This window comes from Phyllostomus hastatus, unplaced genomic scaffold, assembly GCF_019186645.2.
Source record: "Phyllostomus hastatus isolate PE091 unplaced genomic scaffold, TTU_PhHast_1.1 phas_scaffold_21, whole genome shotgun sequence".
NCBI classification, from domain to species: Eukaryota; Metazoa; Chordata; class Mammalia; order Chiroptera; family Phyllostomidae; genus Phyllostomus; species Phyllostomus hastatus.
Genome location: NW_025334017.1, coordinates 48,703,161 through 48,728,578, shown reverse-complemented (window position 1 = coordinate 48,728,578; position 25,418 = coordinate 48,703,161). Strand labels below are relative to the sequence as shown.

Genomic DNA, 25,418 nt, shown 5'->3' with positions numbered 1-25,418 from the left:
GTCGCGCCTGGGGCTCCGGCGGCGGAGCGGGGCGGGCGCACAAGTGGTTTCCCCCGCGTCCCAGCCCGGGTCGCGTGGTAGAGCCCGCGGCTTCATTTCCCGTGCGCGACCTGGGCGGCCCTCCCTTTCCTCCGCAGTCCCGCGCCGCCGAGCCCTCCTGCTCAGTCGCCGCACCTTTGACAGGCGTGTGAGTACCGCGGCCCGCGCGGAAGAAGCCGCACGCGCCACGCAGGCCTCAGGGGCCCGGGGGCGGGCGGCCCGGGCCGAGTTAGCGGTCCCGCGCCGTCAGGGACCGGGGCGCAAGTGCGGCCCGCGTGGAGGCTTAGGGGCCGTGGGCCAAGTGCGGCTCCCGGGCGGAGCGCAGAGGGGCGGGGCCCGCGGGCCACGTGGCCGGCTGAGCCCTGCGGCGGCCGCGGCGGTGGGAGCGCCAGGGCCGCCTGGGCCGGGTCTCGGAGGGTGGCGGGAATATCGTCCAGCTGCGGCCCGGGCCTGTAGGCCTTGCTCTGCGGTGTGCGCCGGCGCTGGGCTTCTGGCTGCGGGCCCAGCCTTCGTGGAAGCTTGACGGGTCCCGAATGGGGAAAGGAACGGGGACGCGACTGCCGAGGGACGGGGGTCTGGGCTTGGATGGAGCATCCGGACAGGAGGCGGTGTTGAAGCCAGGCTCTGGAAGGGAAGGTGATGCCTTCCGTAAAGAACATGGGTATTTGCAGCGGAAGAAGGAAAGGCTTAGGCTGGGACTCCACGGAGGCTCCCGTGTCCGCGGCTCCATACTGAAGGGCCCTCCCCCGGAGCCGTCGGGGGGGTCCCTGCTGCCGGGGGTCTCGTAACTTGGCCCTGGCTTGTCGCCCCTCTGGGAGTGGGCCTGGCCTGGAGCGCGGAAGGGCGTCTCAGCTTAGAGGCGCCGCGGGAGCAGCTGTGACAGCCTGGGCTCTGTGAGCCAGGACGTGGGCTGGCTCCAATGCGAGTCTGCGGTTCCCGAGCCCTCCTGTGCCCTCCTGTGCCCAGCCCTGAGGACAGAGCGTCCCCTGGAAAAGCGCCTTCTCATGGAGCGCCTGGAACGAACCCTCGGGAGCAGGTTCCCCGAGTCACCTTTGCGGAGCAGGGTTCTGGGACCCGTGCCAGTTGGGGGGTGGCCTCCAGGCTGGGCCACCGCCACCTGCCCTTGGAGTGGGGCAGCTGTGCAGTTTGTGGGAGCCTGGGCAGAGCGGGCACCCTGCCTCCGGTCCCTTTCCACCCTGGACGGCCGGGATGGCTGCCCCCGGAGAAGCCAGGCTGGGGCCCGGCCCCCTGCACTTTTGCCTTGGGGAGCTGCGTGAGGCTGCAGCATTCGGTGAAGGTGGGCCCACGCATGTGGCGGGTGTTCTGGGGAGTGGTTTCTTTTCTTTTTAATTTATTCTTCTAGAAAGAGAGGAACTTCAATTTGTAGTTCCACTTAATTTATGTATTCATTGATCGACTCTCGTACACATCGTGACCGGGGAGGGGACCGAACCCGCAGCCTTGGCGTATTGGGTCAGCGCTCTAACCAGCTGAGCCCCCTGGCCAGGGCGTCTGTGAATGGTTTCTTGAAGGTGGCGTTGTTCTATGAGATTGACGAGAAGAACACGTCCAGCACACGCCGGGCTAGTCAGTGTCAGCTTCTCTGGAGCTGCAGGCAGGAAATGCTGGCTTGGGTGTTTGTGGGGCCCTGCCCCCCGCCCCCCCCCCCCGCCCTTGGTGGGTGTTCTGAGATGACACGCAGGTGTTAGAAGTGGGCGGCAGGTGACATGCTGCTAGACAGGGACCCCCAGCTCCGCAGGGACTCGGAGACGTGCTTTCCTACCCCTGCCCCCCGGCTGGCTGAGGAAGCGATGAGTCCGTGAGAGGGTGTGCTGGTGGAGGCGGGAGACCCCGGCCGGACCGGGGTCCGGGTGACCTGCGCAGCCCCTTGTGCGCCCTGTGGGTGCAGGGCCCCTTCTGCCCACAGGGCAAGTTGCGCTCCTTGGTGGGGCGGAGCTCCCCGGGAGCCGGAGGTCTGAGAGCGTGTGTGAGGAGGAACTTGGGGGCTCTGGAGCCCCCAGAGGAAGGCAGTGGGCCTCCTGCACGCCTGCGCCGGGCTGCCTGTCCGTGAGGCTGCTCCGGTCGATGTCCCCGTGCTCGCTGCTGCCCGGGCGGGCGCTACAGACAGAACACGCCCGGGCAGTCCTGGGCGCAGCCACGCCAGCCAGAGGGCCCGGGGACCCCGGCCCCTGCTCGCCCGCTCCCGCTGCCCGTGGGAGGCGGGTGTCCTTTTGACCCCTGAGCGCACAGCTCCCAGGAGTGATTTCCAGGGGTGCTGTGGGCAGGGGGCTGGCAGAGGGGCTGCCCCTCCCAGAAACCTCGCCCACTCGCCCAGTGCTGCGCGCCCCCTGCACCTCGGTGGGCACGGCGCTGGGAGGCCACATCATCGCCTTCCTTCAGGGCCAGTGGCCTTCATCCGGGCCAGGCAGGGCGTGACCCCTCTGGGATCTCCCCTAGGGTGGGGCACTGAGAGGCCGGGTGTGCCTGGTGGGTCAGGGCTGGGCTGTTGTGGGGGGCAGTCCGGCTCATTGCCCTACAGGAGCGCAAGGCAGCCACCAGTGGGGACCCCCGAGGATATTTTGTCCCTGCTTTAGCGAGCACTCCTCCCCAAGCTCCAGGCTGGGACCACTGCTGCCGCCAGCAGAAACCCTGGACGGGAGGGTCCGGTTGCCCCCCAGGGAGCACGGGGCCCTTACTGGGGAGCTGTGGGCTTTTTCTGCGTCCTCCCAGGGAAGCGTTCAAACTCCGACTTGCTTTCCTCCTAGGACAGGTGGGTTTCCAGTTCAGCAGGCCCTCGGGAGGCGGGAGGGTGGGGACTCCAAGACTCCTGTGTGTGAGCTGCGGCGGGGGGGGGCTGTCGGGATGTCCCAGGAGATCTAGCAGCAGGGCAGGGGAGACGGGAGCCTGTCTGTGGGTGCCGCTGGCCCTGTCCCCGCACTGGCTTCATGCCCACCTTCCCCAGCTGGTCTCCGGGAACCTCACGTCCAGGAAGCTTGCGTGCGCGGTGGGTGTTGTCCTGCCGGGAGCTGGCCCCCGACCTCCTGTGCACTCGCACAGGCCGGCTGCCTCCCCTGGGAACCAGCCTCTGTCGCCGCCCCCCGGGGCACCTCGTGTGTCTTCCTTCGCCGCCGACTGGTGCCCCAGGGACCTGGGTGGCAGACCTCCCGCTGGGGGAGGCAGACAGGTCCTCAGGGCTCTGAGTCGCTGGGGGGTGCGGCGGGGCAGGGCGGTAGGTCTTGTCTGCCCAGAGGGCCTTCTGGGACTGGACGGTCCCCCAGCCCCTGGGACGCAGCACCCCGGGCCTGGAGCGACGGAAAGCTCCATCCTCTCGCACACAGCAAGGGAAGGCAGGCTCTGTCCTTGAGATGGGACCCTTTGGTGGCTGCCGAGGCCCCTGCAGCGGCCTCGTCGTCCTGCACCTCACTCTCCAGCCCGGACTGGGTGGCACTGCGGGGGCGGGGCTGGGCGGGGGTTCCCTCCACAGGCAGCTCCAGGGGCACCGTGGGGGCGCTCAGGCCCGAGAGGGGGCGGGTGGGCAGGCGCGTCTCCTCCTGGGTTTTGGTTCGGTGCTCGCCTCGGCTCCTCCTCCAAACTCGCGTGCATGCCGCCCCACCACGCAGCTTCCGAAAGGGCCCTTTGGCCTTCTCGGGCCGCCCTGTCTGACCGCCTCTAACCTTGCTGCTTTCCCTTCATGCTGTCCTAGGAGGTCAGAGCAAAAGTAAGTACCTCCCGTCCCACGTGCCCCTGTGCCCGTCACCTGAGCCGGGGACCCCGCGTAGCCAGGAGTGCCCCTGGGGGTGGGGCAGGCTGCTGGGCTGGTTTTCTCCTGTGGAGCACGAGGGGCTGGACGCACAGGGTTCGGTCTCCGATGCCCTGGGTTCAGGAGCTTCACTGGATGGAGCTTCGGCCCCAGCCAGCCCCTGGCCCCAGGCCCTGTGCTGTGCATGCCAGTCTGTGAGAAGTGGCTCTCCTCTGCTGAGCTGCGGCCCCTCTGAGCGCAGCCTGGCTGGTGTCAGAAGCCAAGGAAGTGTTTGACCAATGGGGTCCAGCAGGGCTTGGGCACTGGGGGCCAGCCTTGTGGGCAGGGCCGAAGGGGCTTGGCATTGCAGAGGGCAGAGGGCACGTAAGCCCTGCCTGGTGAGTCCCCTGCCCCCTCAGGGACAGTGAGTGATGTCACAATGCCCTGCTTCCCGGGCGCCAGCCCCTGCCTCCCGGCACTGCCCCTGCCGTCAGCCTGGCCTTGGTAAGTGCTGGCCCCGGGCTGGGAGCAGTGTGCCAGGGGTCAACCAGCACCTCCCTGGGACCTGCTGGGACCTCGGAAGGGGCCCGTGGCATGTCCCACATAAGGCCTCCAGCGTGCCCCTGCAGAGTACAAGGGGGCCTCTCCCCGAAGTACCGGGCAGGCGTGGGACCCGCTCCCGCGTCCCTCAGAGCAGCGGGGCTCAGGTCCCAGTGTTGTCTGGGGTGCTAGGGAAGGGCCAGAGGCCCGGCTCGGAGCCCTGTGCCCAGGTGAGTGAGGGGGGGTTTGCCCTCTGGGTGAAAGGGCCGCCCTGCCTCTGGAGGCCTTGTCCCCCAGGTCCAAGGGCCTGATGCTTGGCGGCAGGGGGGACCTCAGGGATAGTCTCAGCCCTGGGAGCTGGTCAGGATGCCAGCAGGTTTGGGCCTGGCTGGGAGGACTCCCGGTGGGCTGCAGCCACCCTGCTGGAGCAGGCCTGCTGAGGGCGCACTCAGGGGCCCTGGGCATGCTCTCGGAGCAGGCTGGCCACGGGGCTTTCCGGGCCTGAGCTGCTCCTCGCTGGCGGCTGCGGTGGCCCAGACTCTGTGCTCGGGGGGGCGGAGTGCTGGCAGCCTTTCCACAGCACCACGCTGCGGGGGGGGGGGGGGGCACTGCTGTGGGGCAGCAGATGGCCGAGGCCGCCTCCAGTGAGGACCGCACGGCTCAGAGTCCCAGGTCCGCCCCCCCCCCCACTCCCCGCCCCACCACTCTGCACGCCTCACCACCGTGTGCCCTGACGTGGTCCTGGGGGGTGGGGCCCGCTGCCCCCGAGAGGCAGAGCCCCACGGAACGTGTGTTGCTGGGGGCGGCCGGGGCGGGTGTGGGTGACTTGGGGCGGGGGGCGCACCGTGAGGGGCCGACCTCAGAGCCTGCCGAGCGCTCTGTCCCAAACGTGCCCTGGGAGGCGGCCGGACTTAGCAAGGGCGCGGGACGCCCCGTTAAACCTTCAGGTGAACGAGGGACGACTTGTCAGCGCAAGCGGGCCCCCGCGTTCCGCGGGGCGCACTCGCTGTGGAGGTCGTGTGCTGCTCGTGAGGGAGAGGCTGGCTGAGCGCGCTCTGTCTCCTCTGGCCCCCGTTCGGGGCTCTGGGGGAGAAGCCTCCGAGGCTCGGGGCAGAGACAGCGTCCTGCACGCCCCTTTGTAGGGCCCGGGTGCGCGAGGGTCGGGAGCGTCTGGGAAGGGTCCTGCAGTTAGGAGAACACGGGAGCTCGCACGCCCGGGTCTGCGCACCCTCCTCCACTGCTGTCCTGGGCTCCGCGCCGGTCGGGCCGGGGTCTCTGCGTGGTGCCTAACGGTGTGCACCCCCACCCCTGCCCCCCGGGGGTCGTCCCCAGTTCCTCCAGCCCTGCCGGCCCGGCTGCTGCGGGAGGGGTGGGCGCTGGCCGCCGGGGCTGGCGGTGCTCAACTGCCTTCTTGTGCTTGCTTTTAACGCTGCACGGAAGATGAGGAGCGGGAAGGCCTCCCGTGCCCTGGAGACCGTCTGGGAGGACAAGCAGAAGTACGGGGAGGCCGAGCAGCGCTGCCACGAGCAGGAGGCCGCGCAGGCCGCCGCCCAGCGGCCCCTGGCCCAGGCGCCAGCCGTGAACGGGCCGGGCCAGGAGGACGCGGAGGAGGCGGACGAGGCCGGGGCTCCCGACGGCTGCGGGGGCGGCCCTGGGAGGAGCTGTAGCGGGAGGCAGCCCCCGCAGAAGAAGAGGAAGCGGTCCCCGAAGAGCTGGCTCCACGGGGCGGACCTGGCCCTCGTGGGCCTCTCGGCCGACCACGTCTGGCTGGACAAGCCGCTTTTCGACCAGGCGGAGAGCTCCTACCGCCAGAGGCTGGCAGACGCGGCTGCCCAGGCAGCCCGGCCAGCGGCTCCGGCCCCCAGGAGTCCCTGCAGCCACGGGAGCCAGGTGGCCTGCCACCATGTGACCTGGGGCATCTGGGTCAACAAGTCTGCCTTCGACCGGGCCGAGCGGGCGTTCGTGGAGTGGTCTCAGGCTCTGCTGCCGGCCCCAGAGCGCAGCCGAGGGCTGGGCGCTGCCGACACGGGCCGGCGGGCTCCTGCCCTGGACCTGGCCCTCGGCCACCAGCCCAGCCCCCCGGCCAACGGCCAGCCCCCGCGGGGCAGTCTGCAGGCGCTGGTGCGGGAGGTGTGGCTGGAGAAGCCCCTGTACGACGCGGCCGAGAGGGGCTTCTACGAGGCCCTGTTTGACGGCCACCCCCCAGGGAAGGTGCGCGTGCAGGAGCGAGCCCTCCAGGCAGAGAGCGCCCGGCGGGGCCGCAGAGACCGGCGGGGCCGCAACAACGTGGGGAGCAGGCGTGCCGGGCTGCGGCGGGCTGAAGGGGAGGTGCTGCCGGCCGCCCTGCCCTACTGGTACTTCCTGCACAGGGACGCCGAGGCCCCCTGGCTCAGCAAGCCCGCCTACGACAGCGCGGAGTGCCGCCACCATGCCGCCGAGGCCCTGCGCATGGCCTGGCGCCTCGAAGCCACGCCCCTGGCTCTCCGACCCAGCGCCCGGTCTGGGCCGTCCGTGTCCAGTCTGAGACCCAAGTAGGAGAAACATGCTGGGCGGGTGCCCAGGCTGGGCTCAGCCAGGCTGGGGCCACGCGCGCCCCCTCCCGGCCCCGCCCCACCCCGGCAGGGCCGTCCCCAAGACACCTGGGCCAGCTGGGCTGGACGCAGGAGTGGGTTGGTCGGGGCAGGCTCCGGGGCCACCCCTCGGGTCACAGAGCTCGGGGCAGTTGAGGGCGGAAAGGGGCAGCACGGGGTGGAACCCGCCCCAGGCAGGGTCTCCCCTTGGCTGGCCGGCTCCCAGGGAAGCCCCGAAGGCTCCTGGCCCCGGGGCCCCGTGGGAGCAAGACCTGGGAGCCGGCCCCTCCTGTCTGCCCACCCCTGCCTCCCTCGCCGTCTGTGGCCACCTCTGAGATGAGGGACTTGTCCCAGGCGCACCAGCTGGCCAGTCCACCAGCCTAGGTCTGGGCGTTTTGACGTCTAGGCCTGGGGACCCCGGGGACCCCGGGGCCTTGCCCCGGGACAGTGTCATGCAGTGCAGGCAGCAGGCCCTGGGGGCCGGGCCGCAGGAGGTCCCGGGCTGGTGGGCAGGATCTGCCGGCCTGTAGAAAAGATGCACAGGAGGCTGGCAGGACTCGAAGAGGTTCCCTGGGTCTCCAGGGAAGTGGCACCAGCCTGGTCCCCAAACTCCCGGCAGGAGCCCCACAGGCATGCCCTTCTGTGAGGTTGGTCTGAGGGTTGACAGGGCCCAGGCCCCACTGGTGAGGAGTGTCCCCGCCGGGCGGGGGCGGGGGGCACAGGTGTGGAACCGGGGGCAGGGAGCTGGCTTCTCACCGCCGAGCCCCACCTCTTGTCACCCAGAGGGCACTGGGCCTCGCTCTTCTCAGCACAGAACTGGCAGGACTGGGTTCGTTTCTGTCTGTCGAGGAGCAGGAGGGGCTCCACGGGCCAGGGCTGTGGCTGCCCCCCACCTCATCACGGGGCAGGGGGCTCTTGGGCCGGGAGCAGCAGGTCTCAGGGCCCCAGGGAGCTTTCGCTCCATCTGTGGGTCGGTGCCACGTTGGCAGAGACGCTGGAGGTGCTCGTTGAAAGTTAGCACTGAGCTCACGACACACAGTGAGACGTCGTCATGAGGAGTTGTTTCCTGTGAGAAAAGACCCAGTGAGCGGGTGGCCTTCTCGGGCGTTTTGACATCTTCAGTGTCGGGCTCCACGGGAGGCAGTGGAGTCCCCCTGCTTCTGCGTTCAGGGGTGGGTGGGTGTTGGCCGACATAACTCCAGCCTTGCGCAGCTGTGTGCTTGCAGCGGGGGTCCTCCGAGCCCCCAGGGGCGCCCAGCCACACTGGGAGAGCCGCTGCTCTCCGGGACAGGTCCCAGGGCCCTCGCGTGAAGGGAGCCGCAGGGAGGCAGCCAGGACTGCTCTGCCGCAGAGCCCGGAGGCCTCATCTCCCAGGGGCCCTGCTCCCTTGGCGTCGGGGCTGTCAGCAGGGGCACCCGCGCGGGCCAGGCCGCCTGAGCTCCCGTCCCTCCCAGCAGGAAGATGGCCACGGACTTCCTCGTGCACGAGAAGATCTGGTTCGACAAGTTCCGGTACGACGATGCAGAACGGCGGTTCTACGAGCAGATGAACGGGCCTGTGGCCGGCACCTCGTGCCAGGTACGGGCTGTGCGGGGGCTGCTGGCTGCGCGCAGGGGCCCGGGGCCGGTTCCAGCTGCCGGTGGCGGGTCTTCGGTGGCGGGCTGGCCGGGTCGCAACTGCAGGGCTGCGGCCCTCGGGCTTCTTGCTGCTCCGCTGAGCTTTGGTCCGCACGTCGCTTCCTTGTCCCCCACGTGAGGGGCATGGGATTCTTTTCTTTTTTTTTTTCTTTTTTAAATTATTTTTTAATTAAGATTTTTTTTTAATGGAAGTGGAAGACTGGTTCTTTCTGCACTGTCTGCAGGAGAACGGCGCAAGCGTGATCCTCCGGGACATTGCGAGAGCCAGAGAGAACATCCAGAAATCCCTGGCCGGAGTGAGTACCGCGGCACCGCCGCCCTCACGCCCGCCCGGCTTTCCGCCAGGACTGCGGTCGTTTTGCCCTTGGAGCAGCCAGGGCGAGGCTGTGCGCCTGCCTGCGCGGGGTCCTGTGCCCCGGCCACGGGGGGCCGCTCGCTGTGCATCCTCGCTGCTTGCTGGCGCTCGCCTGGTCTCCCTCCCTCCCCGGCACTTCCTCCCTGCTCGCTCCCTGCTCGGGGAAGCCCCCCTCCCCTCCCAGGCTTCGGCCTCCCCCGAGCGACGGGCCCACGGGGCGCAGAGTCCAGATCACAGAGTGGGCAGCTGTTTGCGTCGGAGGCCCTGGCAGGGCCCTGCAGCCCAGCTTGGATTGCTGGTCCCAGATCGATCAGGGGAGGACAGGGCCATGTCCCCCTCTGCCTTAGTCTGGCCAGCCGGCGTGTCCCTAGGAGGTGGCAGACCTGCCCCGCCTGCCTGGCCGGGGGGCTGGGACCTCTTCAGCCCTCTGGGGTGCGGGGGGCGTCCTGGCCCCAATAGCCAAGTGTCCGCATAGCTGTGCACCTCCGGGAGACTCCTTGGGAGAGCCCACTTCCTTGCCTTTCCCGGCTTCTGGAAGCTGCTCACATCCCGTGCCCTGTGGCCCTCAGCCAGCGGTGTCAGGACGCCACCCTCGCCTGTCACATCTTGCTCCCTGCCACCCTCTCACGTGGTCCTGGTGATGACCCTGGGCCCCTTGGACCATCCAGAGTCGTCTCCCATCTCCTCAGCTTACCATCTGCACAGGCTCTTTTGCCACTCGAGGTCACCTGCCTGCACAGGTGGCTCAGGTGTGCTGGCTCCTGGCCACAGGCAGGGCAGGTGTCTCCTGGGGCGGTGGGACCACTGCCATCTGCCCATCAGGCCCTGTGTTGTGCGTGGCCCCTGCGTGCTCCTTCCTGCCTTGCCTGGTGCCCAGTGAGGCTCGGGCTGGACGGACAGGCCCCAGGTGGCACCAAGGAAGCTCACCCTCCCCCCACCCTCCAGGCCTGGCTGTGCTGCTCAGCCCTGGGTCCCAGCCTTTGCGGGGAGCTGTGTGCTGCCAGGGCTGGGGCGACACAGCCCCACAGACCACATGGCATAGACAACGCCTTACCTCAGAGCCCAAAGCTGAAGTCCAAGGTCACTGCGTAGGGGCAGGGTTGGCTCCTTTTGAGGCCTTGATCCTTGGCATGCAGAAGGCCGTTTTCTTCCCCCGTTTTCTCGTCCAGTCGTCTCCATGTGTCTTACAAGAACACACCAGCTGTGGGGTCAGGCTCCCCCCCGCACCGCCCCCCCATGACGACCCCAGTGTGACTGGGTCGCCTCTGTAAACACCCGCCTCCAAATGAGCTCCAGCGTCCCAGGTGCTGGTGGCGAGGCTTCCACCAGCGGCTGGCCTGGCAGGACCGCTGGCCCAGCCCCAGGAAGCTCAGATCCGAGTGGGGCAGAGCTCCACAGACTCTGGGACTTCCGCACCCGGAGGTTCCTGGCAACTGTGCCCGGTGCCAGGCGCAGGTCAGGGGTGGGGACGGGGGCTCTAGATTCAAAGTTCGGGGGCGTGGTCTTGCCCGAGGCCCAGAGACGGCTGCCTGTAGCTTGTCATCCAGGCAGTGACTGCTTCCTCATCCCTACTGGCAGAGGAGTCTGTGGGGGGGCCTGGTGGCACGTGAGGGCCCCCCCCCGCCCTGTTCTGCCCACCACATGTGCACGCCGGGCAGCAGGCACGGCGAGGCTTGAGGGGCGAGCCTGATGCCCGCTTCAGCCTCTGAGCCCCCGTGGGAGGAGCCCTGGGGGACCGGCCAGAGCAGGGCCGAGTGCTGACAGTGGTGGCTGGGACTCGGGCGCGGGTGGGTCCAGCGCAGCTCTCGGCCTGGGCTGCAGAGTGGACGGCATGCTGTTTACTGACCGGAGCAGGGTGCTGAGTTGAGCTAAGGGGGGAGTGGTGTGAGCAGAGCCCACCCTGGTCACCTCTGCTGGCCAGCGCTGCTCCTCCAGCCACACGGTGCCCTGGGCACCCTGGGCCAGCCCTGCCAGGACCAGGCTGGTGGGTGGGCCCTGGGACAGCGTCGGCCCAGGGGTGCCTGTCTGTGCTCTGGGTGTGCGGAGCAGTGGCTCATCCGGGGCTGCAAGGGTGGGCCTCGGGCCCAAGGCTTTCATCACGACTGGACATAGAGCCCTGGGGGAGGGGCCAGGTGCAGTGTCCCAGGACCCCTTACCCTGGGTGTGACGCAGGCCTGAGCCCCAGTGGTGTCCCGCAGGCGAGCTCCCGGGGCAGCGTCCCGTGGGCCCACCTGCCAGGCTTCGGTTCCCGGGCTGAGCGAGCCTCAGTGAGCCAGTGGGCAGTGGGCGCGTGGCCGAGAGCGCAGGGCGCTGTGCTGGCTGGTGCAGGTGGCTCCTTGCCCCCTCGGCCCCTCAACCGCTCTCCCCTCCTGTTGCAGCTCAAGGCCATGCTGCCCGGCCCCCCCGAGGCTTCAGGCCAGGTGGCTCCTGGGACCGTAAGTCCTGTCCTTGCACCCCGCCAGGCCGTGGTCGCCAGGGCTGCGAGCTGCCAGTCCTGTGCTTTGTGCTTGGCTGGGGATGTCCCCATGGTCTCCTGCTCACTCACAGGGCTGCCTCCTCCTCTCCCAGGAGGAACATGGCGGTGCCCCCAGCTGGGCTCAGGCCAGCTGCTTCCTGGTGTCTCACAGGCCTCCCTCCCAGCTCAGGGCTGTGCTTCTAGGTAGCTGTGAGTGGGGGACCTGGGAGCGGGTGGGGGCCGGGCCCTCACCCTCCCCCTGCCTTGCAGAGCTCAGGCCCTGGGGCCTCCAGTGGGCCCGGCGGAGACCACAGTGAGCTCCTCGCCCGGATCGCCAGCCTGGAGGTGGAGAACCAGAGCCTGAAAGGCGGTGAGGCCCGGGCCTGGCGGGGGGGCGGGGCAGGGCCGCAGCCCGAGGGTCCCTGCGGTCTGACCACACCCCCTCGCCCGCAGTGGTGCGGGACCTGCAGCAGGCCGTCTCCAAGCTGGGGGCCCGGCTGAGCGCGCTGGAGAAGAGCACGCCCGCCCACCGGGCCACCGCCCCCCAGACCCAGGTGAGTGCCCCCCCCGTCCCCCCAGGCCCACCAGCCGGGGAACAACAGGCGTCAGCCCCCCCTGCTCCGGCAGCACGTGTCACCCATGCGCCAAGTGGAGCCCCCCTCCAGGAAGGCGGCGCCCGCAGCCGAGGACGACGAGGACGATGACATCGACCTGTTCGGCAGCGACGAGGAGGAGGACAAAGAGGCCATCCGGCTGCGGGAGGAGCGGCTGCGGCAGTACGCCGAGAAGAAGGCCAAGAAGCCTGTGCTGGTGGCCAAGTCCTCCATCCTGCTGGACGTGAAGCCGGTGAGTGGCCCCTGCCCGCCCCCGCGCTGGGTTTGGACGAGGGGGGGGGGGGGCGGGGCGGGCGGGACTGCTCCTGGGCTCTGTGGAGGGCTGGGCCCTGTTGCACGGGGGCCCCCTGGTGCTGCAGGCCCCTGACCCAGCCTCTCCTCCCCCGTGTTCCCTAGTGGGATGACGAGACGGACATGGCCCAGCTGGAGGCCTGCGTGCGCTCCGTCCAGCTGGACGGGCTGACCTGGGGGGGCTCCAAGCTGGTGCCGGTGGGCTACGGCATCCGGAAGCTGCAGATCCAGTGCGTGGTGGAGGACGACAAGGTGGGCACCGACCTGCTGGAGGAGGAGATCACCAAGTTCGAGGAGCACGTGAGTGGGCAGGCCCGCACTGGGGGCGGGGGTGGGCGCGCAGCAGCGGGGGGCTCCGGGACCCTGGGCCCCGAGTGACCACCGCCCCTCCCCTCCCCTCCGCAGGTGCAGAGCGTCGACATTGCGGCCTTCAACAAGATCTGAGCCCTGGCGCTGGGCCCGCGCGAGCCCGTGCTGCTATTAAAGACTGAGACCCCTGCTGTCAGGCTCCTGTCCTGCCGTGGGCCCCGTGGGTGGGCGGCCCTCCGCGAGCAGCTCTCCGCCAGGCCCCAGCCTCGGGGCGTCCGGCCTGGGCCCCCACCCGCCCTGCATCGGTGGTCCACTGCCATCCCCTCCGTCTTGGCCTCTGCACAGCCTTCTCTCCTGGCTGTGCCCCCCGCTTGCCCCCTCCCTGTCCCGTCCCGGTGCCCACTGTCTTCAGTCACCCATGGAGTGCCATGTCCCGCCCCAGCTGCTGAAGCCAGACGGGGCGGGCAGTGTCCCAGCCCTCCACCCTCCACGTGGCCACCTCTTGCTCCGTTCCTGGCCGAGCTGCCTCTCCGGGAGCCGGAGTGCCAGCCTGCAGTTGTGCAGGAGAGAGAGGTTCCCGGGGGCCAGCCTGGCCTGGCACTGGGATCGGTCCCCTGCCCCACCAGCTCTGGCCCGTGGGGGACCCTGTCTCCCCAGCACACTGCCCGGCTACTCCACCTGCTGGGGACCTGGGCCTTGGGCAGGCCCCACGCCACTGCCCCACACACTGCCACCTCTGCCTGCCCTGTCTGTCAGTGCTTACGACACTCGGGGCCCCTCCCCTGGACCACCAGCCAGGCAGCCCAGCTGGCATGATGGCCGCACTCCCCGCTTGGAAAGTGTGGGCTGCAGTCAGTACTGGCCAGGGCCCTGAACCACACAGGGATGGATGCCCCGCTTAGTGGTGGGGGGCTCTGTGCAGGACCTGGAGGCCGTGGTGCCCGCTGGAGGGCGGGGATGGGGGTGGCACCCAAACGCAGGAGCCCGGCGTGGACTCCTGTCTCCTGCCCCTGCCCGCCAGTGTCGGCTTCTGGTGCAGCAGGGCGAAGTACAGCTGGAGGGGGGGTTACCCCTGCACCGATGCAGAGTTCGGGGGGCGGGGGGCGCCACGCCTCGAGGGGCTGAGAGGAGCTGGGATGACCCGGACGACAGACACATTACCGTGTCAGCCCCGATCTGGCCGCCAGGGCCCCTCGTATCCCGAAGTCGGCAGAATTATCCCGCCCATTCTCGCTGCGGGGAAGGTGGTTGCTTCCGGGGTGTCCCCACCCTCGGAGGTTGCGGGTTGCGGCGCGTCGTGATTTGTAGGCTCGGGTACGGGCTCTATTGGGCTGGGCGGTGTCACGTGGGCCAGCGGGGCGGGGAGGCCGGAGTCCGGGCGCCGCGGCAAGATGGCGGAGCAGGACCCCGAGGGGCGCGCGGCGGCGCGACCGCTGCTCACCGACCTCTACCAGGCCACCATGGCGCTGGGCTACTGGCGTGCGGGCCGGGCGCAAGACCTCGCCGAGTTTGAGCTCTTTTTCCGCCACTGCCCGTTCGGCGGCGCATTCGCCCTGGCCGCGGGGCTGCGCGACTGCCTGCGCTTCTTGCGCACCTTCCACCTGCGCGACGCAGGTACCCCCTACTTCATTGCCAGGCACCCCAGCCCCCAGACAGGCCCCTCCTGCTCGACGAGCGCCCCCATCCCCAACAAGACACCCCGACGAGCCTTTCCCGTGCTTAAACGAAGCCCCCCAACCTCCATACCCCCCCCACGCCTGCACGCTTGCCCCAGCCCGTAAGTGACGTTGTCGCCCCCAGATGTGCAGTTCCTGGCCTCGGTGTTGCCTCCAGACACTGACCCCGCGTTTTTCGAGCACCTCCGGGCCATCGACTGCTCCGGGGTGACGGTGCGGGCCCTGCCCGAGGGCTCGCTCGCCTTCCCCGGCGTGAGTGCGGGCTGAGTGGGGCGGAGGGGTGGACCTGAAGGAGGTCGTGCGGCTGCCAGCTGACATCCCCCTGCCCACAGGTACCGCTGCTGCAGGTGTCGGGACCGCTCCTGGTGGTGCAGCTGCTCGAGACTCCCCTCCTCTGCCTAGTCAGCTATGCCAGGTGGGGCCCACCGGCCGCCCGGCGCGACCGAGCTGGAGCTCGGACTTCCGAGGGCCGGCCCTTGCGGGTGTGGGTGTGGCTCTGTGCGCTGGGTCCGAGCTCCTCCGCGGCTGAGGCGCAGGGTCCCCTGCTCACTTGCTCCCCACAGCCTGATCGCTACCAACGCGGCGCGGCTTCGCCTAATCGCGGGTCCAAAGAAGCGGCTGCTGGAGATGGGGCTGCGGCGCGCTCAGGGCCCTGACGGGGGCCTCACGGCCTCCACCTACAGCTACCTGGGGGGTAAGGGCCAGGCGAGGGCAGGGCGGCAAAGTGGGAGGCCCGGCCTGAGAGCCCCGCCTCCCCACGGCCTGAGGTCCCCCAGCCCTGCCCATTGCTCTGGCCTAGGCTTCGACGGCAGCAGCAACGTGCTGGCGGGACAGCTGAGGGGGGTGCCGGTGGCGGGGACCTTGGCACACTCCTTCGTCACGTCCTTCTCAGGCACCGAGGTGCCCCCTGACCCGGTCAGTACCCTTCTCTGCCCTGCTGAACTCCAGAGGGCAGACTCCAAGGCCTGCCCTTGCCTGGGGGAGGGGTGGTCCGGTCCCTGCTCTGCTCCAGGGCAGACGACGCTGCTGGGCCGCCAGGCCACTCTGGGCAGGTAGCCGGTGCTGCACTGGGAAGGTGGCAGGCAGGTGGCATCACCCCTAATCAGACCCTCAGCCAGGTGCGAACCAGACCCCACCTTGCACTCGGGGTCCCCAACCCTTCCCTGATCCCTCTCCCTAGATGTTGGCTCCGGCTGCCGGTCAGGGCCCCAGGGTGGATCTGGCCACCCTCGTGGAGGCGTGGCTGGAGCGAGTGTGCGCCCACCTGGGGCTGGGGGTGCAGGAGCCACACCCGGGGGAGCGGGCAGCCTTTGTGGCCTATGCCCTGGCCTTTCCCCGGGCCTTCCAGGGCCTGCTGGACACCTACAGTGTGAGGAGGTGAGGCCCGGGCACCCCCGGGGGGCGCAGCAGAGCAGCTGCAGCCTCCCGACCCGCTTGCCCCTGCCTGCAGAAGCGGCCTCCCCAACTTCCTGGCCGTCGCCCTGGCCCTGGGCGAGCTGGGCTACCGGGCTGTGGGAGTGCGGCTGGACAGTGGCGACCTGCTCCAGCAAGCCCAGGAGATCCGCGGGCTCTTCCGGACCACTGCAGCCCAGTGGGTTGGGGCTGGGGCCGGGGCCGGGTGGGGGTGCTGTGCCTGTTGAGAGACCCACGCAGGGGCACCCACGCTGGGATGGGGCGGAGGGAGGGAGGGACCCTGCCCCGGAGGGACCCTGCCCCCTGCCCCCTGCCCCCTGCCCTTCCCACCATGGGAGCTCTAGTCTGGGGCTCCCTCAGTGCAGACCCAGGGGCTGGTGTGGGTGAGGGCAGGTTCTCCCACAGGAGGTGTCGTCAGCACTTCTGGGAACCCCCCCCCCACACACAGGTTCCAGGCACCCTGGCTGCAGTCGGTCCCCATCGCTGTAAGCAACAACATCGACGAGGAGGAGCTGGCCCGGCTGGCCCAGGAGGTGGGGCGGGGCGGGGGGTGTGTGGGGGTCCCTGGGGGTCCCTGGGCCTGCACATGCTGCCTGAGCTCAGGGCCTCTCCTCCCCCGCCGTCCCCCAGGGCAGCGAGGTGGACGTCATCGGCATCGGCACCAGCGTGGTCACCTGCCCCCGCCAGCCTTCTCTGGGCTGCGTCTACAAGGTGGAGACGGGCCTGGGGCCTGGGGGGCGGGCCATGGGGGGCAGGGACGGGGAGAAGGCCCCTCTCTCAACACCCCGCCCCACAGCTGGTGTCCGTGGGCGGCCAGCCGCGGATGAAGCTGACTGAAGACCCCGAGAAGCAGACGCTGCCAGGGAGCAAGGCCGCCTTCCGGCTCCTGGGCCCCGACGGTGAGGCGCCCCTCCTGTTGCCCACCCCCCCCCCCCTGCAGAGCCCCGGGCCCCCACGTCACTCTCTGTGCCGCCCACACACAGGGACTCCGCTGCTGGACGTGCTGCAGCTGGCCGAGGAGCCCCCGCCCCAGGCCGGCCAGGAGCTGAGGGTCTGGCCACGAGGGGCCCGGGAGCCCTGCACTGTGCGGCCGGCCCAGGTGGAGCCCCTCCTGCAGCTCTGGGTCCAGCAGGGACAGGTGACCACCTTGCCCATCCCTTCGCCTGCACCCGCCGCCCGCACCCAGCCCGGACGCCGGGCCCTGAGCCAGCCCTCTCCCTCCCTCTCGCCCCAGCTGTGTGAGCCACTCCCGTCTCTGGCCGAGTCCAGAGCCTTCGCCCAGCTGTGCCTGAGCCGCCTCAGCCCCGATCACAGGCGGCTGGAGCAGCCTGCACCATACCAGGTGGGTGGAGGACCCACCTCTGCCCCCGCCTGGGCGCCCTCTGCCCCCGGCGGCCACCCAGTGCCCCCTCCTCTCGTCCCTGCAGGTGGCGCTGTCGGAGAAGCTGCAGGCCCTGCTGCACCGACTGAGTGCTGGGGCCCCCCTGTGAGAGCCCCCCGCTGGCGCTCGAGGTTAACACGATTGCTCACTGCCCCCCACAACGCGTCTGTGTCTTTCCTTCCCCCAGGCTGCCACCCCTGACCCTCAGGGCAGCGTGGGGGGTGGGGGGTGCAGCTGGGAATCAGGGGGGGTTCATGCCCACAGGCAGGCCCAGGCCCGGCCGGTGGGGGGGGGGGTTGCCCTGTGCCGACCCCGAGGGTGACGGGGAGTGCCACTGAGCCTGGGGAGCGGGGCCTCGGGGTGGGTGGGTCAGAGGGGAGGCGGGACCCCGGGGAAAGGGGGGAAAGGGACGGCTTTGGCGCCCACCTTGGAGTTGTAGGGGTTCCTGGGAAGGCCCCTCCCTGCCAGAGGCTCAGGAGCGGGAGCCATGGGGTGGGGGTGAGGCGCCACTCAGGGGGTCTCCTGTGTCCAGGCCTGACACCTGGGTCAGCGGGGTACCTCGGGGTTCCCAAGGCAAAGAGAAGCCCAGCTGTCCCCTGCTGCTGCCAGGCCTGCACAGCTCTGCCTGGGGGACCCTGTGCCCCGCCCGTACGGCTCTCTCCAGACCCTGGCATCTGTCTCGGGGTCAGCCGGGCCCCAGCCTTGGGGACCCAGCTCCCGGCCCAGCAGCCCTGGGAAGGGAGAGCCAGTGAAAAGGTTGAGGGGCCAGGAGGAGCTGCTCAGGGCAGAGGCTCTGGGCTCCTGGAGCGCGCACGGAGGGGGGGGTGGGGGCGGGGCCTGTCCTGCCCGGGCAGCAGGGGGTGGCCCGGGCGGGCGAGGGCGTGCAGGAATGCTGGCAGGCTGGGGTGCTGCCGGAGCACTTCCGCCCGCCCAGGTATTCGGCTCAACCAGCTCTTCCGGCTCCCCAGGGTCACTATGGGCAATGCCTGTTACGTCACTGGGTTAGGGTGACGGGAGCTTGGGGACAGAGGCCTGGTCAGTCCTGGGGAGCGTGGAGGTTGGGAGGCAGACAGCAGCAGAATCAGGCCCCGAGGTGTACCTACAGGTCCCCTGTGCCATGCTGTGTGCTCACTGCCCAGGTGCCTGAGCCCGGGAACCCTGTGGTCCGGCCCTGGGGGTGGGGGCGCCCCAAGGATGGCGGTCGCCGGCAAGGGTGCCTGGAAAGCAGCAGGTGCAGCTCCTCTTGCCTCACTGGCTCCGCCCCAGGGCTGCCCCAGGTTCAGAGGTGGTGGCAGCTCACCCCGTCACCCCTGTCCCTAGGATGTCTGGCTGGGTAGGAATGCAGTGGTTCCGCCTGGACCTGACTCAGCTCAGGGCCAGGCCCAGACTTCTGGACCCTGCCGGGGCCGCCTCTGGGCTGTCCGTGCCTTCCCCGAGACCCTTGCCCAGAGGGGTGGAGGTCAGGGCCAAGGGCCCTTCTCCCCTTTCTCCGGCACGTTGGCCATCCATCCCCAGGATCTCGCTCTTTTCTCCGGGGTTCCGGGGCGGCGGGGGCAGAGCCAGACCCCAGGCACTTAGGCTCAGGCTGGCGCCCCACCACCAGCACCCCAGGCAGCAGGGTCCTTCCCGCCTCCAGCGGCACCCTGCCTGGGGCCACCTCTGGGCGGACCCCAGCCCCCACAGACACCGAGCAGACACACAGGACCACACCCGGCCCCACCCACCCAGCGCCTGCTTCTGGGTCAGGCCTGGGCAGGGCTTCCTGGGAGGACCCTGGGCAGGTGCTGCAGGCTGAGCCCCACTGAGGGCTGCGTGTGGCGGTGGCCATGGCTGGGGGTGTGTGGGGCAGGGCCCGGGGGGCCCCCGTGGGGGCCCTAACCCTGACAGCGCTGGCTGAAGGGATCCGGGCCGGCCAGGGAGAGCGCATGGCAGCTCCTTCCCAGGACCCTGAGCCCGAACCGGAGCTGGAGCCCGAGGCAGAGCCTGGAGGCTCACCCACCATCCCTCCAGCCGCCCGGGAGCCCTGCTCCCCACCCCATGCACAGGACTCGGCCCCCGAGGGGCCCCGTCAGGTGAGCGGGAGGGAACAGAGGCTGAGGGGACGGCCTGGGGGACGCGGCATTGAAAGAAGGGGAAGCTGGGGACAGGCACGGGGGCTGAGCAGGCTGGGCACAGGGCGAGAGCAGAGCACTTCAAGGGGCCGGTGGTGTTGGGGAGGCGGCAGGGGGCCTGGGGAGAAGAGCTGGGAGACGCAAGGGGACTTCATGCACCCCACTCCCCACCGTAGCCTCCCCATGGTTCCTGGGAGGAGGGGACCCTCTCCGACCTGGCGTTGTACACAGCTGCCTGCCTGGAGGAGGCTGGCCTTGCAGGGACACAGGCGGCAGCACTCAGCCTGTCCTCAGCCCTGGAAGCCCGCGGCGAGCGGCTGGAGGACCAGGTCAGCGCCCCCCTTGCGCCCCCAGAAACCCCCACCTGGTTCCCCTCCGCGGTTGGGCGGCTGGAGCAAGCAGTTGGACGCAGAAAAGCCCCTTCCGGGCCGCCCCCGACCGGAGCGGATACGGAGGGTAGCGCCCGGGAGTCAGGCAGCCCGGCCACTGACACCTGCCTCTCCACGCCAGGTGCACGCCCTGGTGCACGGGCTGCTGGCGCAGGTGCCCGGCCTGGCCGAGGGGCGGCCCCGGCGGGCAGCCCTGCGGGTGCTGAGCTCGCTGGCCCTGGAGCACTCCCGGGACGTGGTGCATGCGCTGCTGCCCTGCTCGCTGCCCCCGGACGGGTAACCGGCTCCCCCGCCCCCCCCCAGGGCCGCGCCCCCACCGCCGCGCCCGGCGTCCTTCCCCTTCCTGCGAGGCTGTGGAGTCTGGCCCAGCGCAGCCGGTTGTGGAGGGGGCGGGACCTCCCAATTCCCTCCCCCCCCACCCCTGCCCCCTCCGCTTCCCCACCCCTCCCACCTTGAGGTCCCTGGTGACGGGTTCCTGGCATGGGGCCCAAATTCTCCCCCTGGTCACCTCTGGAGCGCAGTGGGGGGGCGAGGGGGGTGCTGTAAGGGTTAGGGCCAGCGACCAGGTGGCTTCTGTGTCCCGACACCCCTGGCTCCTCGGTGTGACCTGCCCCAGGCGAGGGTGTCCGGCCACACTCTCCGAGTGACCGTCTGTGACACCGTGTGTGCTCCGCCGTGGCTGGTCTGACGGGGCCTGAGCAGAGCACTCCGGCAGCCGGCCCTGCGGCCCCGTGCTGTGTGGTCTGCACAGATGCCATTTACTTTGTTCCTCTGGCGCTGGAGGGACTTGTGGGGGGGGGACATGGTTCACCGGTCCCTCCCCCTGCTGGAGTCCCCGTGGTCACCCTCCCCCACCCTGGGGTCTCCTGGCATGCCGGCAGGGACCTGGCCTCACGGCCCCACACCCCCAGGGCGGCGGCCGAGCTGTGGCGCAGCCTGAGCCGGAACCCGCGCGTGAACGGGCAGGTGCTGGTGCAGCTGCTGTGGGCACTGAAGGGCGCGGCTGGACCCGAGCAGGAGGCCCTGGCCGTAGGTGACTCCAGCCAGCACTGCCAGGGGATTCGCCCCCACCCCCAGCCCGAGGGGGCGGGTGAGTCGGGCCACGGGGGCCAGGGGCAGGAGGGTCTCGCCTGGGTCCCACCCATCCATCACGTCCCCCAAGCGTCCACGGTGTGTCTGAGCCTGAGGGGGCTCCTCACTCCACAGGCCACTCGCGCCCTTGGGGAGATGCTGTCCGTGTCTGGCTGCGTGGGCGCCACACGGGGCTTCTACCCGCACCTCCTCCTGGCACTGGTCACACAGTTGCACGAGCTGGCCCAGGGCCCACGCTCCCCCGACACCCCCAAGGTCTGGGCCCCGTCCCACCGTGGGCCACCGCGCAGCCACACGAGGTAAGACCACGCACTGGAGCGGTGAGGGCCGGCCCAACACCGCCCCCTCACAGGCCTCCCCCTCCCCGCCCCCGCACCCAGCTGCACAGTGGAGGCCCTGAAGGCCCTGCTCACCGGGGACGGCAGCCGCATGGTGGTCACGTGCATGGAGCAGGCTGGAGGCTGGAGGAGGCTAGTGGGAGCCCACACCCACCTGGAGGGCGTCTTGCTGCTGGCCAGGTGCGGGCAGGGGAGTGGTCAGGTAGGGGCTGCTCCAGGGGTGAGGCCATAAGCAGAGGGAGAGTTCCCATTTCACCCCATCCCAGCGCCATGGTGGCCCATGCGGACCATCACCTGCGGGGCCTGTTCGCTGACCTGCTGCCCCGGCTGCGCAGCGCCGACGACGCTCAGCGCCTCACGGCCATGGCCTTCTTCACTGGGGTAAGCCCGTTTCCGGGATGGCTGGTGAAGGGTGACAGAGGACTTGGCACCTAAGCGTCGCCACCTGCACCAGGAACGTGAGCGCGCTGACTCCCCGTCCCCCGACCCAGCTGTTGCAGAGCTGGCCCACCACGCGGCTCCTGCGGGAGGAGGTCATCCTGGAGCGGCTCCGCGCTTGGCAGGGCGACCCGGAGCCCACAGTGCGTTGGCTGGGGCTGCTTGGCCTCGGCCACCTCGCGCTGAACCGTGGGAAGGTGAGGCCCAGGGCCGGGTGGGACTGGGCGGGGGCTGAGGGCGGCCGCCCACAATCCCAGACTGCGCAGGTGCGACACGTGACCGTGCTGCTGCCTGCGCTCCTGGGTGCGTTGGGTGAAGGCGATGTGCGACTCGTGGGCGCAGCGCTGGGCGCGCTAAGGAAGGTACTGCTGCAGCCGCGGGCGCCGGTGCGACGCCTGAGCACGGAGCTGGGGCTGCGTCTACCACCGCTGCTGGACGACGTGAGCCCCGCCCGGTCCCGCCCAGGCCCCGCCCCGCCCCAGGGCCCCGCCCCTCCAGGGCACAGCCCCCTCCACAGGCCCCCCCTTAGGCCCCCTCCCCAACAGGCGCAGTTTCCTTGCTCCACCCCCAGGCCACGCCCCCTGACGGCCGGTATCCCGAGCCCCTCTCGCTGCCGGCTCTACCCTGCTCGCTGACAGCTGGTCTTGCACGCAGGCCCGAGACTCAGTGCGCGCCTCGGCGGCCGGGCTCCTCGGGACGCTGGTGCGGCGCGGCCAGGGCGGGCTCCGGGTGGGGCTCCGAGGTCCCCTGCGGAAGCTGGTGCTGAAGAGTCTGGTGCCTCTGCTGCTGCGCCTGCATGACCCCAGCCTGGATGCTGCGGAGGTCAGCCGCCCCCCGAGACGGCCCCAGCGCTTCTGTCCCCATCCAATCTCACTGCCTCCCCGGAAGTAGCGGCTGGTCAGGGACGTCCCCGGGGACCTCAAGGGCAGGCCTCTCGGGCTCCCAGGTTCCTGGGACGCCAGCCCTGGACTTCCCCAACCGTCGTGCTATCCACACTCCGGCCACCTCTGCTACTGTCTGGGCCCCCAACCCTCTTCCCTTCCGGTGTCCCAGAGCTCAGAGTGGACCCTGGCCCGCTGCGACCGAGCCCTGCGCTGGGGCCTGCTGGAGGAGGTGGTCACTGTGGCCCACTACGACAGCCCTGAGACCCTAAGCCGAGTCTGCCAGCGCCTGGTCAGTAGGGGCAGGACAGTGACGGGGTATGGCCAGCTGCCCACTCAGTCCACTACACACGGGGGCCACTCTCTCCTCCCAGACTGAGTCTTTCCACCCTCCCAGCCAAGGTGGTGGCAGGTCCAAGACCTCAGGCCCTGACCCCTGCCCTCGAGGCTCCCCAGGGACACCAGCCTGGGCGCTCGCCTCCTCTGCGTGCAGAACCGGTCCTCTCGTCCTGCCGTGAGCCCTTATGTCCACAGGTTCAGTGGTACCCGAGCCATGTGCCCCGCTTCCTGAGCCAGACCCAGGGCTACCTGAGGAGCCCGGAGGTCCCTCTGCGCCGGGCCGCTGCTGTGCTCATAGGTGAGGCGCTCCGGGTGGCACGCTGCCCCTCGCACCCCGAGTTCTGGGAGCGTGGGGCCGGCTCTCACAGGTTTGCCCTGCCCAGGCTTCCTTGCCCATCACAGCAGCCCTGGCCGCGTCAGCTCGGACCTGCTGGACTCCCTGTGCCAGGGTGAGGGCCCAGTTTGCCGGGGTGTGCCGTCCTGGAGGGGCGGTGGGTGCTTGGGCTGCGTGGGCGGGAATGCATGCGCCAGGAGTCCTGGGGCGCTTGGTGGCCCTTCCTGAGCTACTACTGTACTGTTCCCGCAGGCCTGGGGCAGCTGCAGAGCGACCCCGAGCCGGCCGTGGTCGCCGTTGCGCAGGTATCTTCCCAGCAGGTGGCGCTGCTGGCCCGCGCACAGGGCTGTCGGCGGCGGGGCCTGCGCTTCCCTGGTCTCCGCCGGAGCCCCGCCCCGCCCGCCCGGCCCCCTCCAGTCTACCCGGACAGCCCCTTTCAGCGCCGGAGCCTCGCGGGGCGGTGGGGCTGCCCCGGCCCCGGCTGAGCCTGGCCCCGGCCGTCCTCTGGGTGGGGGCCCAGCCCCGGGAGGGCTCAGGATCTGCACCTGGCACCCCACTGCTCTGGGGCGGCCCGGGGCTCTGGGCGGAAGCTGGCGTTGCCCCGCCCCAGGGCCGCACCCCCTCGGCGGGGGCGCCCTGCTGCTGCGGCTCGCTCCTTAGGAGGACGTCAGCGCTTCTGTCCGAGCACCGTGTCCCCTGAGCCCCTGCGCCTGCGGGCGCACCTACCCCTCCTCAGGCCTGCGGCCTCCCGGCCCCCGGGAGCGTGCCCAGCCCCTGGCCTGCGTGACGCCCGACCTTCCAAGGAGGGGTCTGGCGCAGGACACTGTGAAGCCCTGGGAGCTCCCGCGGCTTCCTGGGCCGCCCCCCGCCCCCGCCCGCTGGCCCCCCTACCCTGCTGGCCGCCCGCCAGCCCTGTCATGTGCCCACTCCTCGCCAGCCCGCACCCTGGCCTGACCTCCTGCCCACACCTGTCGCCCCGCATCCTGGCACCGTCTCCCGCACACTTCCCCACTCCCAGCTGTCAGACCGGACCCCACCCGAGCCTTCTGCAGAGGGCCTCCCTGACCTCTCCACTGGACACTGCAGGCCTGGGGTGCTACCTGTGGGTTCCGTGTGGGGAGCCAGCACCTGCACCCCCACCAGGCCGGGCGCGCTCGCCGGCACCGCAGCACCCTGTGCGGGGGCGAATGAGAAGCTGTGACAGGACCTCCGGGGAAGGAGCCCCCCTGCAGACTCCCCAAGCTGTGACCGAGCGCACAGGGCTGTGGGAGGATTCCTCCACCCAGCACCACCACCCCCCACCCTGCTGGAACTGCTTTTCAAGCCCCTCCCTGCGAGCTGCGGCCTCGGAGAGGCCTCCACGGACACAGCCCCTTAGCCTGCAGGCTGGGGGGCCCTGGGGAAGGCCGGGGGGCCCTGGGGAAGGCCGGGGGCCCTGCCGGCTCCTAGGGGAAGCATCTGAAGTAAATCCACGTGGATCAGAGGGGCCCGGTGTCTGTCTGGGGCGTGGGTCTGGGCGGAGGGTGTGGTCCAGATACTTGGCCGGGTCCAAGGTCGGGTTCAGCATGGGGTTACAGAAAAGGCCTCGTGCGGGCAGGAGCACGGGGCGCCAGCGTCGGAGCCCCATCAGAAGGAAGGGGTCGGGGTCCCTTGCAGGGAGGGCATCCTAGGGCTTGGTCTATGTGGGACCAGGGTCAAGGTTTGAAGTGTTAGCTCAGGTCCCGCAGAGCCAGTTCCGGATGAGATTAAACTACGTGAAGTGTGCGGGGGGGGCAGGGAACAAGCCAGATGGGCCAGGAGACCCTCAGGCCCCCGGGGAGGAGCCGGAGGCAGTGCGTGTGCCCTATCTTGGCCTCGGGCGTCCTCCAGCCAGCCCGTCACCTGCCAGGGGCCGCGTGGGGCTGGGTTGTGTCCTGCAGCAGGAGTCTGCAAGGAGCCTCCCGACGCAGGCTGGGCTGGGGCTGGCTCAGCAGGAGCCTCATGGACAACCCCCCCGTGGAAGCGTCTCCTTGCAGACCAGGAGCCGGAGCCAGGGTGAGCGCTCTCGCCCACTCCTGCCAGACACATGCTCATCCGCTCTGCACAGCACGACGCACGGGCCCGTGGCCGACCCCACAGTGGTGCCCCGGGGACAGGAGGGCCCACCTCTGGTGGGGGGGCTGGCTGCTTCTGTGGGGAGCCCGCACCCCGCCCTGTCCCGGGCTATCTCTTGCACAACACAGCCAGCCACCCGCTCACGGTCTTGTGTCCGCCCCGCCCCGCCCCTACGTTGGCCCCGTCCAGTACCTGGCAGCCCGCTGGACGCTCTGCCCACCAGAAGGAGGTTCCTGAAGGCCAGACTATTGCTGGGCCCTGGGAGTGGGACCCTTCTTGGGGACTTCTCTGCTGGGGTCCCCGGAAGGCCCCACGTGTCTCCATGGCCTGCTGAATTCACCAGGGCTGCCCCCACAGCTGTGACAATGCCACAGCCCCACCCC

The 25,418-nt window shown here is 70.2% G+C and overlaps 3 protein-coding genes across 14 annotated transcripts; all 3 read left to right on the top strand.

Annotated features, from left to right (window-relative positions):
- The first annotated feature begins 46 nt into the window (after window positions 1-46).
- On the top strand, window positions 47-12,740 carry EEF1D (eukaryotic translation elongation factor 1 delta). Of its 8 annotated transcripts, none has more exons than XM_045860838.1 (9): window positions 5,744-6,849; window positions 8,343-8,466; window positions 8,750-8,821; window positions 11,259-11,315; window positions 11,606-11,705; window positions 11,789-11,889; window positions 11,963-12,181; window positions 12,346-12,540; window positions 12,646-12,740. In XM_045860838.1, exons 1-9 carry the CDS (start codon window positions 5,759-5,761, stop codon window positions 12,682-12,684), a joined length of 1,998 nt encoding a protein of 665 aa, XP_045716794.1. In that variant the 5' UTR covers window positions 5,744-5,758; the 3' UTR covers window positions 12,685-12,740. The 8 variants fall into 8 exon arrangements, with proteins under 8 accessions (XP_045716798.1, XP_045716796.1, XP_045716797.1 ...); XM_045860835.1 differs by having other exon boundaries at window positions 5,759-6,849; window positions 8,346-8,466; XM_045860842.1 differs by lacking the exons at window positions 5,744-6,849; window positions 11,259-11,315 and adding an exon at window positions 47-187 and having other exon boundaries at window positions 8,346-8,466.
- A 1,149-nt stretch (window positions 12,741-13,889) lies between these two features.
- NAPRT (nicotinate phosphoribosyltransferase) lies at window positions 13,890-17,177 on the top strand. The gene is made up of 13 exons (XM_045860905.1): window positions 13,890-14,163; window positions 14,350-14,477; window positions 14,558-14,640; window positions 14,789-14,919; window positions 15,025-15,140; window positions 15,406-15,602; window positions 15,676-15,816; window positions 16,087-16,171; window positions 16,269-16,349; window positions 16,435-16,537; window positions 16,622-16,776; window positions 16,873-16,980; window positions 17,066-17,177. The coding sequence occupies exons 1-13, from the start codon at window positions 13,941-13,943 to the stop codon at window positions 17,126-17,128; spliced, it is 1,614 nt and encodes a 537-aa protein (XP_045716861.1). The 5' UTR covers window positions 13,890-13,940; the 3' UTR covers window positions 17,129-17,177.
- Window positions 17,178-18,801: 1,624 nt separating this feature from the next.
- Window positions 18,802-24,406, top strand: MROH6 (maestro heat like repeat family member 6). 5 transcript variants are annotated; one of them, XM_045860831.1, is made up of 14 exons: window positions 18,802-19,091; window positions 19,307-19,459; window positions 19,641-19,795; window positions 20,431-20,548; window positions 20,726-20,910; window positions 20,992-21,129; window positions 21,216-21,330; window positions 21,441-21,584; window positions 21,654-21,827; window positions 22,042-22,209; window positions 22,441-22,560; window positions 22,803-22,905; window positions 22,991-23,056; window positions 23,194-23,577. In XM_045860831.1, exons 1-14 carry the CDS (start codon window positions 18,846-18,848, stop codon window positions 23,424-23,426), a joined length of 2,118 nt encoding a protein of 705 aa, XP_045716787.1. In that variant the 5' UTR covers window positions 18,802-18,845; the 3' UTR covers window positions 23,427-23,577. The 5 variants fall into 5 exon arrangements, with proteins under 5 accessions (XP_045716787.1, XP_045716786.1, XP_045716785.1 ...); XM_045860830.1 differs by having other exon boundaries at window positions 21,645-21,827; XM_045860829.1 differs by having other exon boundaries at window positions 21,645-21,827; window positions 22,803-23,056; window positions 23,194-24,406.
- The last annotated feature ends 1,012 nt before the right edge of the window (window positions 24,407-25,418 follow it).

What these genes read in the sequence shown, in the direction of transcription:
- EEF1D (XM_045860838.1), top strand. Translation starts at nt 5,759, where the DNA reads ATGAGGAGCGGGAAGGCCTCCCGTGCCCTGGAGACCGTCTGGGAGGAC. An exon ending in CCACCGCCCCCCAGACCCAG is followed by an intron (nt 11,890 to 11,962) that starts GTGAGTGCCCCC and finishes CTGCTCCGGCAG; the next exon opens with CACGTGTCACCCATGCGCCA. An exon ending in TCCTGCTGGACGTGAAGCCG is followed by an intron (nt 12,182 to 12,345) that starts GTGAGTGGCCCC and finishes CGTGTTCCCTAG; the next exon opens with TGGGATGACGAGACGGACAT.
- NAPRT (XM_045860905.1), top strand. Translation starts at nt 13,941, where the DNA reads ATGGCGGAGCAGGACCCCGAGGGGCGCGCGGCGGCGCGACCGCTGCTC. An exon ending in TGGCCCGGCTGGCCCAGGAG is followed by an intron (nt 16,172 to 16,268) that starts GTGGGGCGGGGC and finishes GCCGTCCCCCAG; the next exon opens with GGCAGCGAGGTGGACGTCAT. An exon ending in CTCTGGGCTGCGTCTACAAG is followed by an intron (nt 16,350 to 16,434) that starts GTGGAGACGGGC and finishes CCCGCCCCACAG; the next exon opens with CTGGTGTCCGTGGGCGGCCA.
- MROH6 (XM_045860829.1), top strand. Translation starts at nt 18,846, where the DNA reads ATGGCTGGGGGTGTGTGGGGCAGGGCCCGGGGGGCCCCCGTGGGGGCC. An exon ending in CCCCCGAGGGGCCCCGTCAG is followed by an intron (nt 19,092 to 19,306) that starts GTGAGCGGGAGG and finishes TCCCCACCGTAG; the next exon opens with CCTCCCCATGGTTCCTGGGA. An exon ending in GCTGGACTCCCTGTGCCAGG is followed by an intron (nt 23,057 to 23,193) that starts GTGAGGGCCCAG and finishes CTGTTCCCGCAG; the next exon opens with GCCTGGGGCAGCTGCAGAGC.